Here is an 18567-nt window from a genome sequence, read left to right as displayed (position 1 = left end):
CGATGGCAATAAATGTGTCAAGTCATCTTCTTTTGATTGTGTGGGTTCCTAGATTGATCAAAATCTAGCAAATATACTAGAGCTATTTTCCATCATTAAATTGTGTCCTTGTTAAAAGGAAATCGACAAATAAAGGAAGTAAATTATTGAAAGAGCAATGAAATGGGAAGACCCCACAAAAAGGACATATATGCCTTTTGTGTGCACAAATGCCTTGACCTATTGCTATCTCTTACCTCTTTCTGATTAGAGACACAAATTAAAGGTAACAACGATAGGCCATATCCTGCTCCATAATCTATCACCATCTCATGAAAAGTTGGATAATAATCCAAAAACACACCAAACTCTTCCCACAAACATTAAAATTTACATCTTATTAACAGATACGAATCAAATTCGCGCACAAAAAAAAAATTACACATGTACTTTATCGGTTTTTCCTTCTCGTCATTTTTTTTTTTGATGTACTACCTATATTTTTAAAAGTTACATTTTGACTTATGACACTATTCACAATTTCATATTGACCATCATTTATAATTTACGATCAGGAAAAATATAGTTATATGAGGTCTTATTTTATTGGTCTCGATAATGTAATTTTAGAATACCAACTATAATTTTTATAATTTTTACAAATACATAAATAGAGATATTATTGATCCAAATTTTGTATCAACATCTGTAAAAATGAAAAGTGTAACTATTATTTAGGAATAGAGATAGTACTTTATTTGCAATATTTTGTTTAATTGTCATCATGACAATAACCCATGTGACTCCTTTAGTCCCAATAACACACCATATATAATTACGTAGTGAAGAAGAATAACAAAAAAGAGAGAGATAATAATCAATACATTTGAAAACTAAATTTCTTTATCGTCTTTATACAAAATCAAAAGGATTATCCACCATAAACTATGAAATCTCGACTAATATTTTTTATTTTTTGAAAAGACAATATCAATTTAATCATAACCACCACCCTCAAAAAAAAGAAGCAACAAAATCTTACTAAATGATATACATGTCCTCCTCAAATTTTCATCACAAAGATTATACACTTTTTTAAAGAACTTTTTTATACGATCCAACAACGGATATTCACAAAACATGATATTGTATCTCCATGCCGTCCATTTTCACACTTTAGAATCAATATAAGCAATGGTTAAGAACAATACAATACATACAATAGTCATATACTCATATATATCTATTTTCTAATGCCTTTATGTCATACATCAACAAAAACTACCAAATACACTATTTAATAATTATCAATTTAATTCAATTCAATTCATTTCAGTTGTTTTATGCCGAAAAGAACAGACTCATACTCGACACAGTCGACAACACAAGATGATGCTCCAAGTTTAGCTCGTGCACGAAGGGATGTGTATTCTCTTATACATAAAATGCATGACTAATTAACAGTTAACACACACCTTTCCACTCATCACGCACTATATGCACCCTGTCGACTAACTCATCAAAGACAACTTTCATATGCACATAAGTCATAGGCCATTAGGTATAACAAGCTCGATCATCTAGCATATTATTCTCTGCTCCATTATAGCAAATATAAATACTTAAGGTGAATAAAAGGGGGAGTGATATAATAATAAGTTAATGTAATACTTCTAATGAGTTGATGTAGTGCCTCAAAAAGAATCAAAAGAAAGCAAACGCATAATCAGATGCTAATATGTTTAGACTTTGGATGGAAGTAAGGAAAAGATCTATAAAGCCACTTCTAAAGTTCCAATTACAACAAGAAGAAAATCAAGGATATACATAATACCCCACTTTTGTTACAAAGAACCCCACTTTGCAGATTGTCATATGCCATTTTTCTCTATTTTTTTTAGTTTCAAGTGGCATAGCTTGATAGCGTCTATAATTGGTGAAATAGACGGATGCGAGGTTTCAATCTGATAGGACAACCAACGTCCTTTTTTTTTTTGCAAATATTATATTATGTTAACTATCAAAATCGTTACAATCTACGGATTACTTAACTAAAAAAACATAAAAAAGACAAACTATTTAGTTTTTTTTTTTGTTTTGTTCTAATTTCATTCCGCAGTTAAATTGAGATATGTTAGAAATTACGAGGTTACTGAAAATAACTAGTATTACTAAAACTAGTAGTAATCTTAAAACTCTCGAGGGTCAACAAAGATAGATACACCAGGCGGTGACTTAGTCCAGTCACCCACAGTCCCGTCACTGTAATCTTCCCCAAGTCTTTTAATACACCATAAATCTTCGGCGCAAGATAGTTTCTTCCAGTGTGGGATTCCTAATTTAAGCGGATCTCTTGAAGCTACCTCAGTAGCCACTACACTGCACCCCTTTTCTTGGGCCAAGTTATGTGCAAATCCACATAAAGCCTTTATATACTTCACAGATTGTGGGCCTTCACCTCCAAGCCCATACAAAAAATGAAGCCCAAATGGCTTGAAAACCTCTGGAAATGAAGGAATTTTAAGAAAAGGTAAAGCCCGGTCCATAACTCTACTTGTTTTAGCCAATCCTTTACCCACGCGCGATGCACCACGTACTTCCAACCTCCACACTTCACTACAGTTCCAAACACTAAGTAAAGCCCACGATTCGGGCGTGTTCGACAAAAACTTCTCCGCCCCAGGCCATGATCCTGGCGCGTATGACTCACGCGGCACAGCAACAAACGTACCAAGTGTTAGTCTATTGTGTAGCACGGCATCGATGTCTCGTGGGAAGAATTCCGTAGTGGAGTACTTCTTGCGGTAGAGGATTTCGGCATCAGAAGGCCGAACCCGGATGATTGTCACCCGACCCGATACCTTAGCCCGGTGTTCAAAAACGGGTTGGACTAATATTGAAGGAGTCCGAAATTTTGAGTACCCACTCTTTTGAGTAAATAAAGATATAGAAGCTTCGTTTTTACTTTCAGTGGCTAAGTAAGAATACTCAGCTCCACTTTGACGAAACCATTCTTCAAGTTTATTCACCAACTTCGAGGCTATCCCCATCCGCCTACATAATACCAAAAAAAATATAACTTCGTTAATACTGGTCCATTCGGTATCACTGTCAGTTCGAATAAATTACACGATCTTTAATAAACGCATTTATTTAGTGATAAAAATATTAAAGAACAAGAAGTAAAAAGATTACCTATGTGAAGGAGATACACGAAGGCCTAAGATGTAGGCTAATTTGGTGAAAATAGGGAGAGGTTTAGTAGCGTCATAAAGGGTAGACTTGGAAGGTCGTGGAAATTTTTTATCACATGTAACGGTTTTAATACATCCTCTAATCATTCCCACTATCTCTCTTTTTTCTTTTCCAGTTTCTTCATCTTCTTCCACCACTTCAGCTACCTGAAAAAATGATGCAAGAAATATAAAAAGTCAATAAAATAGTACTACTATATTATAGTATAGTATATCAAAATGTCCATGAAAAAGAATTCTTAGTCATTTCATATTATGGAATTAGATTCTAAAAAGTGTGGACCCTTTTGTGGAAAATAATATGATATCGTAAAATACTCCATGAATATTATTTGATAGTGATAGTCTAATAAAAAAGTAATAATTATACTTCCTACTACACTCGCAAGAATTTGAGTTTGTAGATAGACGGTAGGGTGGTGGGTTCACCCTAAAAAAAGCGTGAACCCACCACCCTCCACCAAAGTCACAATAAAACGATTTCGCAAATAACGCTTTAGTTGCGAAATGCGAGGTCGTTAAAAGAAAAACGAAGAAAATTATAGAAAACTTAGAACTTAGAAGGTAGGGTGGTGGGTTCACGCTAAATAAACTGCGAACCCACCACCATCCACCAAAGTCACACTAAAACGACTTCGCAACTAAACGTTTAGTTGCGAAGTAATGGTGAAAGGAAAAGAAAAGATAACTGCGAAGGTAGGGTGGTGGGTTCACGCTAGATAAGCTGCGAACCCACCACCCTCCACCAAAGTCACAATAAAACGACTTCGCAACTAAACAGTTTCATTGTTTAGTTGCGAAGTCGTTAGAAGGAAAAGAAAAGGAGAAAATTATAGAGAAGAAAATATGGATATATTCATACAAGCATGAGAAAAGCAGGGGAATGGCGTATGCGGCAAAGAGGGTCCCCTAAGAGGTCAGTGAATAGAGAAACTTTGGAACTGGGACCAACTTCACACCTTCTTTCTACCTCTTCAACTTCTTTACTATCTCTTTCTTTCTCATATTCTCTAATAACTACTACTACTTTCTTCTTCATCATCACCATCTTTTCTTTTCTTCTATTTCTTTTATCTCTTAACAACTCAAACTCACTGTGTTGTTATGGAAAACTACTCTACATGTACCTCTATATATATAGACACGAAATTCATATCATAGAAGCAAACAAATATAATCTGTTTTTTGGGGGAAGAAAAATATGATAGATATAAAATGTAAAAATTGCAGCTTTTTCAAGGAGGCGCCGCTAATATGACAGAGGTAGAAGATGAGTAAGAAGAAAATAATAACGTGAATTGTAAGGAAGCTTTTATGTTTTATGTATGTATAGAGAAGGCTATAATAAGCAAAGGATGATAAATATATTTATATATAGAGAGAAGAATAGATAGATATAGTTGTAGAACAGAGGATGTTGAATTTCGAATATAATATAAAGATTTGTTTTTTTTGGTTGTTTTTATAGGAAAGGAGAAGAAGAAAAACCGTTAAGTTTGTATTTAAAAGGGAGAATATAAATTGTTATTTTTGGGAATTCAGAATGATTTTTAATGGAAGATGGATGGATTGATTAATTTGTTTTCTATTCTTTAAATACCCACCTTTTTGTCTGCTTTTTTTTAATTGAATGGAAAAAAAAGTATCAACATTATAGAATCTCTTTTCTTTTTTTCGTATCTGTTTTTTTGAATAAGATTGTTAATATATTAGTTGAACCATATCAAGTTCTAAAAAATAGAAGGAAAAAAGGTGGGGAAAAGAAGGGAAATGATTGGAGAAAAAAAAGTCTAACACCAAACACTAACTTTTCTTTTCTTTGGTAGCTTGACAAAAAGAGTGTTTCTTAGAATTTCCACAATTTCTTCTAAATAATTTGACTATTTCAATTGGATTAGTATGTTTTCTCGCTATTATTTATACCGTACGTTAACAACCTTATTTCAAGATGCTCTCATTCTAGTCAAATCGAACGTAATTCTCACTTTTTTGATGGTAATGAAATCAAACTTGAACAAAAAGCTCTATTATCAAGATACTATGATTTCAATATGTATCATATTATGTTATATCGGATAAAAACTTGAAAAATTTGCCCAATGTAGTGCTTTACATCAAAGATGAACTTTTATTGTTGTTGAGTATATGTGGTTGTTTGACAATCGGCTGGTGCCTGTTGGCTAGTTTAGTTGACTTGTTTGACTAACTGGAAGCATTGGCTATATGTAGGGCTGTTCAAAGTGCGGTCTGGACCGCACCAAACCGCAACCCAAACCGTTTTTTCGCGGTTTGGGTTGGTTTGCGGTTTCAAAATTGCGGTTTGGGTTATGATTTCAAGCAAACCGCGGTTTGCGGTTTGGGTTGGGTTTTAATTTTTGTAAACCAAAACCGCACCGCAAACCGCAAAGTTACATATTTAAAAAAAAATAAAATTAAATACACTTATGAAGGTGACATACAAGTATAAATTGAAAAAAGAAGTTTGAGGTAAAAAATTTAACACTTTTGATAAATCATTATATATGTTTAATTATGAATTCAACTTCATATCTATTTGGACTCTTAGTAACAATTTTTTTTTAATCTTAGATTACAAAAGTAATGTCGCGGAGGAAAAAATGGTTAAACCGCAACCCAAACCGCACCAAACCGTTTTGCGCGGTTTGGGTTGGGTTGGGTTGGGAAAAATTGCGGTGCGGTTTGGGTTGGAAAATTTTCAAACCGTATATTTGCGGTTTGGGTTGGGTTACATCCCAAACCGCACCAACCCAAACCGCGAACACCCCTAGCTATATGTATTGGCGTTTTAAGCTGTCTGTTTAAGCCGACTGTTTGCATAAGTAATTGGCAAAACTAATTGGGGCTGTTGGCTGTTTATTAGAGAGTTTGTGAGCGAATAAGCCAAAAGCGAATCCAAAAAGCTGCTCCAGGCAGCGTTTTCATTTTAGTTTAAAAGTCAGCTTTTCAGCCAACCAAAAACCAATAACCAAACACTTTTTTGGCTGTTTGATCAAATTGAAAAACCAAAAAACAATGAAAAAAGTCATTTACTAATGATGAACAGTGCACTATAAAAGAGTAAAATAGTAAAAAGAATTATTAATTGCAATATGTAAGATTATCACTCTATAATGGCAAGAGTCATAATTACATTAATTTTGTTATGGCATATCTGTAGGTGCTAGTAATAAATAAATAATGATGTGAAAATGAAATGGCGGCTGAGCTAAGTGAGTATATCTATTCTGAAAGTAATTAAATTTTTCTCCTTTTCAATTTAATCATTAATGCTGCGCTAAAGAACCGTATGCCATAATGACCCCCATTTGTAATGATTACCTTTTCCAAAATCTCTCATCAGTCCTCCCCTCCACTTCCATACATTGCCATTATCATACATCAACATCACTATCACCATCAACATCACCGTCACCATCATGTGATGATCAAGACATTTCATTACCATTAAACATAATAATATCATATCGATCCTCTCGTTATTTTTCTCTGGCTAGGGTCTTGTTCCTTTCTTGCTTTTTTTTCTTTCTCAACTAGATCGATCATGCTATGCATGTTGTGGTATCACTATCATCTATTCATGTTATGTGCTCCTCTGTTGTATGGAACAATGATACATACATACATCATACATGAGTTTAATGATGTTTAAGGCGTTAATTTAATTCATATTTAATCTTTATTTATTTTTTGTTTTTAGCTGTACGTAAAAATTGGTTTTAAGTAGTTTTCGAAATTCCGTAACTGCGGGATTTAACGACGTGGCTGATAGAGTGCCGCCAGTTTCGCATTCTAAGACTCGACCGCCGTTTTGCGCAAACTAGCTTTTCTTTTTGTGGGTCAGCGGGTCAAGTAGTTTGGCTCCGTTTTTTTTTGAGGGGACTCTGCTTTTTTTAAAACTATTTAAACAAAGGAGACTACTAGTTCTCTTAACCTTTACTCCTTCCGTTTCATTTTTATCTACATACTTTGATATTTTATGTCTATTTACAATTTCACTTTGACCATCATTTGTGATTTATAAGCGGATGAATACAAATACCAAACTAAAGATATATGTTCTCAAAATTTTGCATTGACATGCGTGAAAAGTGTACATGTGTAGATTAAAATGAAACGGGGGGGAGTATATGCAAATATTGTCACATTTGGACCCCCTTTTTTTAGACCGCAACAGCTTGAAAATAAACTGAACAGAATTGAACTTAAAAGAATTGAATTGAACAATAACAATAATTGAGCCGAATTAAAATAAACTGAACTGATAATAAGATTATGTTATTTTGGATTTATTTTCAATCCGACTCGTATCGGTTCAATGTGGCTCAGATTCTCTCTGTTTGATTCATTGAAGTTCATTTTCTCTAAGTACAAAAGAACATGGCCTTAACTACAAGTAGAGTTGATCAAAAAGCCCATGCCATAGGGTCCGGCTCGAATTTTGGGCGAATTTGGGCATAAATTTTGTGGTACAGTCGGGCTCAGCTAGAGTTTTTTTTTGTTTTGGTATGGGCAAGTAGCGAAAATTGACTTTTTATTCTAATTTTTGACCCGACTCGATTTGGGCTTGAAAAGCACGCTTTCTTTGGCCCGAAATGTCGGAATTTTGGGCAAAAAAAATTGGTCCGGCCCGACCAATGGGAAAATTTTTTGAGGCTCGACCCGACCCTAATCACCTCTACTACACACCTTTTGTATATAAGCGGTGGGAAGCCATTTATAGTAATACCATGATGACAATCTCAACTGATAAACAAATTGTATGCATACAGAATTAAATAGAAATTTAGAATTGTATTATCAAATCTAATAATAACCTCAAATAATATTGGTAAGAAAGTTCCACTAAATAAATTTTTAACATCATTTTCATTGAGCAAATATATATTAAATAATCATGTGCATATTTGACGTAATTCATTGATTATATAGTGTTTGTTTTTTTTATGTTAATTCAATCTAATTATTATGTAAGAAAAATTAAAAACACATCAAGAGTTGACTTGTAAAATAGAGATTATTAGTTATTAAACTAACTACTACTGAAAAAATTCAATTTGGTAACATTAGAGCTATCACTTATCCATTCAACACCCCGCCCCCCAAATAAATGAAAGAAAATCTGCGGTGAGGCGGGTGACTGGTGGATGGTGGGGTGGGTCGTAAATTGGTGAGTTTTTTTTTTACCCTTCACTTCCCCATCCATGGCCACTTGATTTATAAAAATAGGAAAAATTGACGATAGAGCGCGAGGTCTCCACTTTGGGTGATAATTTTTAAAAGGTCTGAACTATTGATTAACCTGTGTAGGTCCCAACTTTAGGGGGTATTAACTTTTAGCGGGCCTTAGTGACTTGAAACTGGCTTAATAGGTCATAACTTGTAAAATTTGGGTTACACCAGAAGGGTTAATTGAGGGAGGGAAGTAGGAACTAGGTGAGATTTTTAAAAAAATCGTCAGTTTTAAGTCATTGAGGCCCGTTAAAAGTTAAGACCCCCTAAAGTTGGGGCCTACACAGGTTAATCAATAGTTCAAACCTTTTAAAAATTATCGCCCAAAGTTCGGACCTCTATTGTCAATTTTTCCATATCTTTTTTATTTTTACAATTATGTTCAATTTTTTTGGTTTTGTTGAAGACATATCAAGATATTATTATTATTTGTATTAATTTTGGCAAGTATTATGACTTTACTATTGATATTTAGTCACTTTGGTATTAATTTATGGCTAAATTTTTATATATTAACTTTTTTTAGCTGTTAAGTCTACAAATCAACCTTTTCGATCTCCTTTATCACCAGTTTCCCCACCTGACTCACCTATGGTTGAAGAATGAGACAGATTTAGGTTGAGTTTGTGGCATGTGATAGATCAATGTGGGTGAGGATTTGGGTCCAGTGTGATAGAGTGGTGTGAAGTTCACCTGCCCATATTGACATGTTGCGTGCCCTAGCTGACATGTCATCTAATGCCCCGACTCTTAAGCATCAATATTAGATTAATTAATCAATTACTAGCATCGAACGACCTAATTTAGTAGGAGTGTTATCGCCGTACCTCACATCCGAAAGTATAAGGCAACATTTTTTCATAAACTAAACATATTATAATGATTAATCTCGAAAAATATATAATTAACTTAAACAAAGTTAAAGTTCCATATTTTAGAGTAAGTGGACTTATAATACATGACCATCATTGTTTCATAATTTCAAAGTTAATCATTCCTCACTACTACGTCATTCCGTTATCCCCATCAATACCTAAAACAAAAAAGCAAAATGTCATGAGCCGAGGCTCAATAACATACTACTCTAACAACATAAATTCATTTCAATTCATTTTATTTGCAATCAAGAAGAAAAAGATATCCTAAAACATTTGTAAAACCATTACGTAACCAAAACATTATTCAAATGGCATCATCATGATTCTATAATATCAATTATTAGCATTATCATCATTATGTAACTTGGCACCTGGCACATAGAGTTTTGTAGGACGACTCCTACCAATGCGGTACCCCTTTTGGGTGTACGGCGAACAATGCGATTGTTGACTTCTAATGAAACACTATAAGAGGGGGTGAATTATAGTGTGACAAATACACGTTATTTTTTGCAAAATTATAAAACAACGAAAGGAACAAGAGAAATACACAAGAGATTTCAGCAAGGAAAAACTTCCTAGGCCCAATAAGAAGAAACAACCTTGACCACAAGGGATTTTAACCAAACTTTATCTATGTATTTAGATTTTAGGAGATACCTTTAAATTTTGAAAATAGAAAAGCATAACATAATCATAAACTAGAAATCGATTTTCTATATCTCTTAAAATAATCGAAAATATTTGATTAGGAGAAACAAAATATTTTTGAAGAATTCGCCATGATATATCTGATTCGTGCATAATATCATGAAGAATAGATAAAAAAATTTTGACTTAGTGTCAGCAATAGGTCTGAAAAAGTATTTAAATCCTCTTGCAAAAAACGCCAATACTCTAAATTTCACGATACTTTTCTAATATATATACTTCATATATATCTAAAACCCAAGACAAACAAATGACGTGCTGCCACATGTACTCTTTCCTACCTCACATGGCCTCTCATTTGATATGATAATGCACTAACAAACTATACTACAATGCTCATGTTAGTGTTTGTGGGGGGAAAAATCATTTAAAAACAAATTTTCTGTTTTTGAAGAATTCAAATATATAACAGTAAATAATTCGAACCGTATAACTCAGAACAAGAACTAGTTATAGTCTAAGAAGTATATCTTCGATAATAATTATTCAATTCATATACTACCTCCGTTTCAAATTAATAGTTACACTTACACTTTTCACGCATGCCGATGCACTACTTTGAACCTTTATATCTCTAACTTTGTATTTGTAAAAAATATAAAAAGTCGATATTCTAAAACTACATATCAAGACGAATCAAACAAGACCTACATGACTATATTTTCTCTTAACCATAACTCACAAATGATAGTCAAAAGGAAATTTGTGAATAATGTCAAAAGTGAAAATGTAACTATTAATATAAAACGGAGGTAGTATATAGAGCTCAAAATTGAATGGTTGTTCACATGTTTGCTAACTTTAAAACCTAAACCCAAATAGCGTATGATAAAGTCCATCTATGATAAACATAACAATATAAATGAAGTGTATTATACGGGAGTTGACTGACAAACCATTATACTTCATCCGTTTTTTTAGATGCTACACTTTCTATTTTAGGAAATTTTAAATTAGATGTCACACTTTTATTTTGGGTAATAACTTCTCTCTATCTCTCTCCTATCACATGTTCACATGGGACCCTTTTGTTTTTCATTCTCTCTATCTCTCTCCTCTCCAAAAATTACCTAGGAGTCCGTGATTTGAAAAGTGTAACATCTAATAAAAAAAGGAGGAAGTATAAAATAGTTCAACTATGTCATATTCCTTACAGCAATAATGGTATGGTGGAGTAATGGTTGGATTTCTTACTTTCATACTTGTGGTTGTGGGTTCGAATCTTTACGTAAACAATTCTTCCTTTTTGTACTATATGAGAAAGACGTGGATGGAATGTTATTGGATGAGGTGGGGTGACACGTGGCACATATACGTTCTTAAGAACGCCTTTTAATATATTAGTATAGATTAGTTATTAGGTCCGGGTTATGCCTCGGGTAAGAAAAAATTTCATTTATTAATATAATACTCTATGATAATGAGCGCTTGTTCTCCCCAACTTATTTTCAGTTCAGTTCAGCTCAACTCCATTCTATATAACCATTTTGTTAATTATTATTATTATGTTAGTATAATTTATTTTACTAATTACTCTTATTATTATTATTATTATTATTATTATTATTATTATTATTATTATCATTATTATTATTTATTTTTATATCATTACTATTAAGTATTACTATTATTATTTTTATATCATTACTATTAAGTATTATTATTATTATTATTATTATTATTATTATTATTATTATTATTATTATTATTATTATTATTATTATTGTTGTTGTTGTTGTTGTTGTTGTTGTTGTTGTTGTTGTTGTTGTTGTTGTTGTTGTTGTTTCTATATATTATTTTGTTTATTATAACTTTACTCATTATTATTACTATTATTATTAGGAGAAACATGGTTTAGGTCAAAACACAAATAAACCTACGTTTTTTAGCCCATAAACCAATCAAATCGCGTCAAAACGGTTTATGATGCCATTTTAGCGGTCCGATCCAATTATTATTTTTATTATTAAATATTATTATATTATTAAATCTAATTTTAAAATAGTAATATTAATTTACTTCTTAGATATTAGTGTTATTATATAATCATCATCAAGTATTAATATATTAATACAAATAATATAAAATAATTATTAGTAATTATCATTAATTATTATTATTATTATTATTATTAATTTATGATTATTAATATTAATTATTTATAACTATCATTTAAAAATATCCAAAATACTATTATTATTATTGTTCATTATTATTACTTATCATTATAACTATTATTTAATATTCATATTATTATTGTTTAAATATTATTTATATATTTATTACATTCAATTATATTTATTACATTCAATTTAATTCAATTCAATTCAATTCAGTTCAGTTCATTCAGTTCGGTTCAATTCAGCTCAGTTCAGTTGTTTTATGCCGAAGAGAACAGGCCCTAACACTAAATACAACTTAGCCGAGCGGTTAAAACTCTAGTATATGTACTTGAGGTCTCGTGATCAAACCTTATACTATGCAATTTCTTAATTTTTTTTATTGTACATGGATTACATGAATTAAAATTCCTTAGGGAGAGCGTCACGTGGCACAGTTTCTTGTTTTCCTACGCTTTTTAATATATTTGTATAGATGGAGACTTTAGGTGTGTCTTAGGTGTTTATCCATGGAGACACTTTCTAAAGTGGCTCCTTGGAGAGATACCATTTGGAGTGAATGAGAGATGATTCTCCAATATGTGGAGCCCGCATACTATTGCAATTACTTAAGTTTTCTTTTCTTCTTGCAACCATTTATTGATCTTTTTTATAAAAATAAAGATGGTAATAATTACTATCCCAAAGACTATAATTTTTCTTTATTTATAAAATGAGCCTAACATTGGTTATATTTCATACACAAAATCTACTATCTTTTTTAATTTATGAAGTTAAATATTAACATTAAAAATTATTTTTTAAAAAAATAATCCACAATACATAAATTATGAAAAATGTACTTTTTTGTAATTATATTTAATTTACATGAATAACATTATTTATATAACTTTGATCATAGTATGAAACGAGGTTCATTTATTGATATGTGGATTACAAAACAATGAGAAGTTGAATGGAGAATTCTTTAAAGAGTTTTATTGTTATTAAGTACGTGTTTTTAAATATAGTTTTTTAGAGTAGCTTGAAGTGATAAAATAGATGAGAGGGAGTGGAGAGCTAGTTGGAAAGCTATATACATTCTCTAAAAACGTACAAAATTACGCTTCATTAGACTAGACGTATGTGGATTAAGCCGCCTCCTCTCTCTTGTTTTTATTTTCTCTTCTCTCTCCTCTTTCACAAAACCCTAATTTTCAACCTAGGGGCTACCACCACCCTTTTGGGCGGTGGTAATCCCTTTTTCTCCTTTTGTTATACTAATTTTTTGTGTTTATGTTTCTAGTAAACTTCGATCTTTCTCTGATTGAGAGTTTTTCTACCCATATATTAGGTTATATCTACCGATATATTGGAGTTTATCTCTCTCCATGTGCAAGTTTGGAGATTTTGTTTTTGAGTTTTTTTGTAATTCAAGATGTTGATTTGTTGATCGAAGTTTGTGCGGAGTTGCAACATATGTCAAGACTTCATTTACAATCGATCACTTGAACTAAATCCAGTTATATTTCAAAACTACAAAAGATCGACAGACCCCCTTACAGAAAGTTGCATTAGACATCAATGTGAAAGACGAGGGTTTTCAGAAGTGTTAGATCTATTCAATGATTGTGGTTTTGTCATATTAGAATGGTATTTATTTCATTTTGATATGTTTTTTTTAGTTTTTACTTTTATTGTAGATGTTGTATGACTTTGATTCAATCCACTAATGTTAATTTTTTAAAAATTTAAATGTACATGCTCTAAAACGTTAGCTAAAATCACATTTATGATCATAGGACGACGGTAGCTAAACAAAATAGGGGTAGCATATGCTACCCTATGCCACAATTTAGTTCTATCACTGAATCGTGTGAGGTTAAATATTTCGTGGAAGAAGTATATAAACACTACAAGTTTTGCTTAAATTGTGTTACAAATTTTCCTTTACATCTATAAATAACTTTCCACGCGGACCACATATATTGATATTTTTATTACCAGATAATCTGTCACAATTAGACTAGTATTAGTCAAGATGAAAAAGTTTTTTAAAAAAATTACAAACCCTAAAATTGTGTAATTTATACATTCAAAAATACTTGATGATAAAAGTAAAGTTAGTAATTTTTTTTTTTGAAAGGGACCCTCAAAGGGGTTACTTCATTGAATCTTCATAAGCCAAAGAAACAATAGACTTAATTCGGAAAATAAGATCCTCCACACACGTTGGCCACCTTCCACAGGATGAAAGTGAGCTAACTCATGTGCAACCCTATTTCCCGAACGTTTAACATACAACGGACACAAAACACGGAAGCAAGCTAAAAATATCCTCTAATACAAGGTGGAAGTCACTAGACCCCGATTGCTTATTTTTCAAAGCTTGAACCACAGTCAAACAATCCGATTCCGCCACCACCACATGCCAATAGCCCTTCAGTTTCGCCACCTTCAGGCCTTCAAACACAACCTTAGCTTCAGCAACCCGTGTCTCCCACCTCGTTGGCGAATGAATAGTTGCATATCCCACCAATTCGCCATTCGAGACCCGACAAGCCACTCCCACACCCATGCCCAACCCTCCCAATTCACCCGCATCAGTATTGACCTTCAGCCAACCTGCTTCAGGAGCACTCCAACTCGACGGATAATTCTCGCGTGCCTTAATACCCTTTCCCTTGCGGCCCTCAACAATTTCTCGAACTTGCTGGCAGGTGTGCAATGCATATGAAACAATCGACGCATGATCGATAACCTCCCCCTCGATCGAGGCACGACAAATAAAGTGCACCCCAAATCGCCCAGCAGAACTGAACTGAAATGAGTAGTGATATGTGATAGGAAAAGTATTGTCCAGAGCTGAACTGAAGTGAATTGAATTGAACTGAGCTGAAAATAAGTTGGGGAGAACATGCCTTAAGTAATACAAATATACAATTTGATAGGAGATCCTCCGTTAATATTGGAATGAATTCCTTGTTGAAAAGGAAGAGTAAATACTTCCACAATAAAATTAATTACTGATCATTTTACAAGGGTCTATAAGATTACATGAATTTTTGGGTGTAACTGTTTACACCATCATTTGGGTGTAAAAATTCATATATCATTGCTTCTTTTGTAAAAAGACCTCAAATGACATGAAATGAATGACATTGTTTGTATAGTACATGTCATTCTTGTTGGAGTATTGCATGTCGTCATTATACATGTTATATGATAAATAATGATGTAACATGTTACACCAAAGACACTCATAAAATTATCTGTTTATGCATCTACAAATCTCTTTCTATTATTATTTTACAAGGGTCTACAACTCTACGTTGATTATTTCATTGAACATGTCGGGTCGTGGAAGATTTTGTGTTTGAGATAGTGTTGATTTTTGTCTATAAACCAACTAGAAGATTAAACAAGTCTATGAATTAGGTTTGTTATTTACTGTATTATGGTCGGATCAAGAGAAATTACCGCGGTGACGAAAGCTCTTACGAATAGTTAATTAGCATATTAACATAATTGTTTGATTAGGGCGTAGAAATTGGATTATGTTCCTTGTTCAATCTTCACTTTGTCTCCTTAAGCTGTATTATTGGCTGTTAAATGTCCAACAAAAGTCTGGTGTCATATATATTTAACCCTTCTTAGTTGGATGAATAACATACAATTATAAAAAGAGCCTTCGAAATCCACAATAAGTAATTTCTACAACCTTTTTTTTTTTTTTTTGACAGGAATTTCTACAACCTTAGGACCACAAATAATGGTTGATTATACTTCATCTACAGTATCGCCAATTTTTTAGCAGTATCACACCAAATGAATTTGATTATGTAATCTACTACTTGTGTTTATACCTACTCCACCAAAAAAGAAGTTGAGCAAGTTAGCTGGATGTTGGTGTATGTCTGCATGGGATATCCCGTATACCTTTCAAAATTGGATATGAAATCAATAAAAAATAATGTTTAATTGGTGGAAATACTTCTTAAATTGCAAATATAGGTGAGCAAGTAAAAATTACACTAAAAATCAACTTAATCAATTCGAACGAGTAATTGTTTTCTCTGTAAAATAAAGGTAAACTAGTTGTTGCCCCTGGGTTATGTATAATTCGTTTAATTTTACATGCCCCTATATTAACATATACATTTAGATGACACGTGACTATCTCTAATGCTTCATAATTTTCAATTAGTATTGAGTATCGGGTACATAATAAATCTGTTATTGTGAAATCATTCACTTTCCGCAAAATGGGGCACTCTTCTAAGTAAAAATGAGTCATTTTTAAACAAATAATAGTTGTTTAATGAGTCATATAAAAGTGAGTGGGTCGTTTAGAACTAAAAGGTTACCCGGGTCTAAGGGTGACCTTTTATCTTAAAAAGCTCACTCCTATATAAGTTCATAAGTGTCTAGTTAAGACAAATAGTTAGCCGCATCTCACAAACTCATATCATACAATGGATCAGTCCTTTAAATTAGTTGATTCTATACGACAAAGTTTGTAAATCATTTCCGGGTCATAAAGACATTTTTCTATTTCCATTCCTACTTATATATTGACTTAAATTAACTACAATAATATATTTTCCTCAAATTTCTCCTTCAAATAGGTAATATTGTATTTTCTATCTTGTAAAAGGCAAAGTATAAATTAAGGTTTCGTGGAGCCATTAGAGATTTTTACAATGCACCAAAGTTGATTTGATGCTTATCATCACTATTATGGTAAATGAAAACTTGATAGGTAATATAACTTTGTAACATGGGTATATGTTAGTATATTACTCATTTAATAATTTACTTGATGGTCATTTAATATAGGAGTCGGATTCATGTGTCAACTTAACAAGCATAACGACTTCTACTTACAATAAAAAATTATTATTATATTTTATTATTATTATTATTATTATTATTATTATTATTATTATTATTATTATTATTATTATTATTATTATTATTATTATTATTATTTATTATTTATTATTTATTATTATTATTATTATTATTATTATTATTATTATTATTATTATTATTATTATTATTATGAGAGACAACTAACAATAGCTTCTTCTTCTGTTTTTACGGGAAGACAAAAATATTAATAATAAGCCATATAAATAAAGTCTGTTAGATACAGATTTAGCAAATCACAAAATTTTCACAATTGGACCAATTAATTTTAAGCTTCCAACTCTGCCACTTCAAGCTTGATGCAACCAATGTGTTTCGATGTCTTTGTATCTTTTTAAGTGGAAATATTCACAATCTAATTATGCGGTATAATTGTTTCCAGTGATGAATTGCTGAAAATTTGAACCCTCATAGATCAATATCATCTTGCAAATTATTGACACCATAAAAACAAGAAAACTCATACAAAGATAAAGGGGGAGAAAAACTAACAATAGCTTATTAATGAAGCTTCAACTCAGAAATTTTGTACTCAGTATAAGAGCATTGTCAATGGTGAACAAAAAGTTCACCAAATTTCCCTGCTTACTCATGTTTTGTTCATTTCATGAACAAAAATATCACCTCCATTCCACTCATGAACAAATAGATCATTACTATACCTCATTTCATTTTAAAAAAATATTCCGAAATATCATTTTATAGAGGGAAATAAATTACGAATTTTGGTATAATTTTTTTTTTTGATAAAGGAATTTTTCGGAAAATTCCATGAAAATTTCCACAAAATTTCTCAAAGCTACCTAGGACATGTGGCAACTTGTCATTAGCTTGTTTTGTAAAGTTTAGGATGAACAATTTGTTCACGTGATGAACAATGAACAATTTGTTCATGTCACGAACAAATTATTATCACCAATAGGAGAGGTGTTTTTTCTGTTCACTCAAAAAAATTGCAATTTCATGAACAATTATATCACCATTGGACAACACAATTTCAAGCTTCAAAAATCTACCTTAAAATGCTAAATTAATTTTTTTAGTAGACTTCTCATTTGATTAATTAAAATTCTAAACACTATCTTAAAAAAATTACAATATCTATGACTCAATTAAGAGGCTAAGACAACCAGTCAATATGGTAAACATGGAACCACAATTTCTACCATAATGTCTCAAAGTTTTACCCCTACTCCGACTGTCCAACATATGAATATATCATACCCCGGGAACATACAAACAGCAAGTGAACACAATATCCTAGAGTGATATTTTTCCCTAGTAAAGCACTAAAGCTATAACTAAAATCTACATGGAAGTGAAATTTGTAAAATTTATGCCCTAAACTAATTAAGCAAAAGTCATGAAATATTCTTTCCGTACAAATATTCCATCTTGACTCCAATCATAGTCTAGGTTGAATATATGATTAATTAATAAACAAAGTATAATGTTCTATAGCAC

At 31.9% G+C, this 18567-nt stretch overlaps 1 protein-coding gene across 1 annotated transcript; it reads right to left on the bottom strand.

The window, feature by feature from the left end:
- Positions 1-1907: 1907 nt before the first annotated feature.
- On the bottom strand, positions 1908-4751 carry LOC104894939 (probable N-acetyltransferase HLS1). The gene is made up of 3 exons (XM_010681318.4): positions 4096-4751; positions 3175-3380; positions 1908-3033 (listed from the first exon to the last, which is right to left on the bottom strand). Exons 1-3 carry the CDS (start codon positions 4279-4281, stop codon positions 2169-2171), a joined length of 1257 nt encoding a protein of 418 aa, XP_010679620.1. The 5' UTR covers positions 4282-4751; the 3' UTR covers positions 1908-2168.
- Positions 4752-18567: the final 13816 nt, after the last annotated feature.

The sequence above is a fragment of the Beta vulgaris genome, chromosome 6, assembly GCF_026745355.1.
Source record: "Beta vulgaris subsp. vulgaris cultivar EL10 chromosome 6, EL10.2, whole genome shotgun sequence".
NCBI lineage: Eukaryota > Viridiplantae > Streptophyta > Magnoliopsida > Caryophyllales > Amaranthaceae > Beta > Beta vulgaris.
Note: the sequence above shows the minus strand (reverse complement) of the source record. Positions and strands in the feature narration are given on the sequence as shown.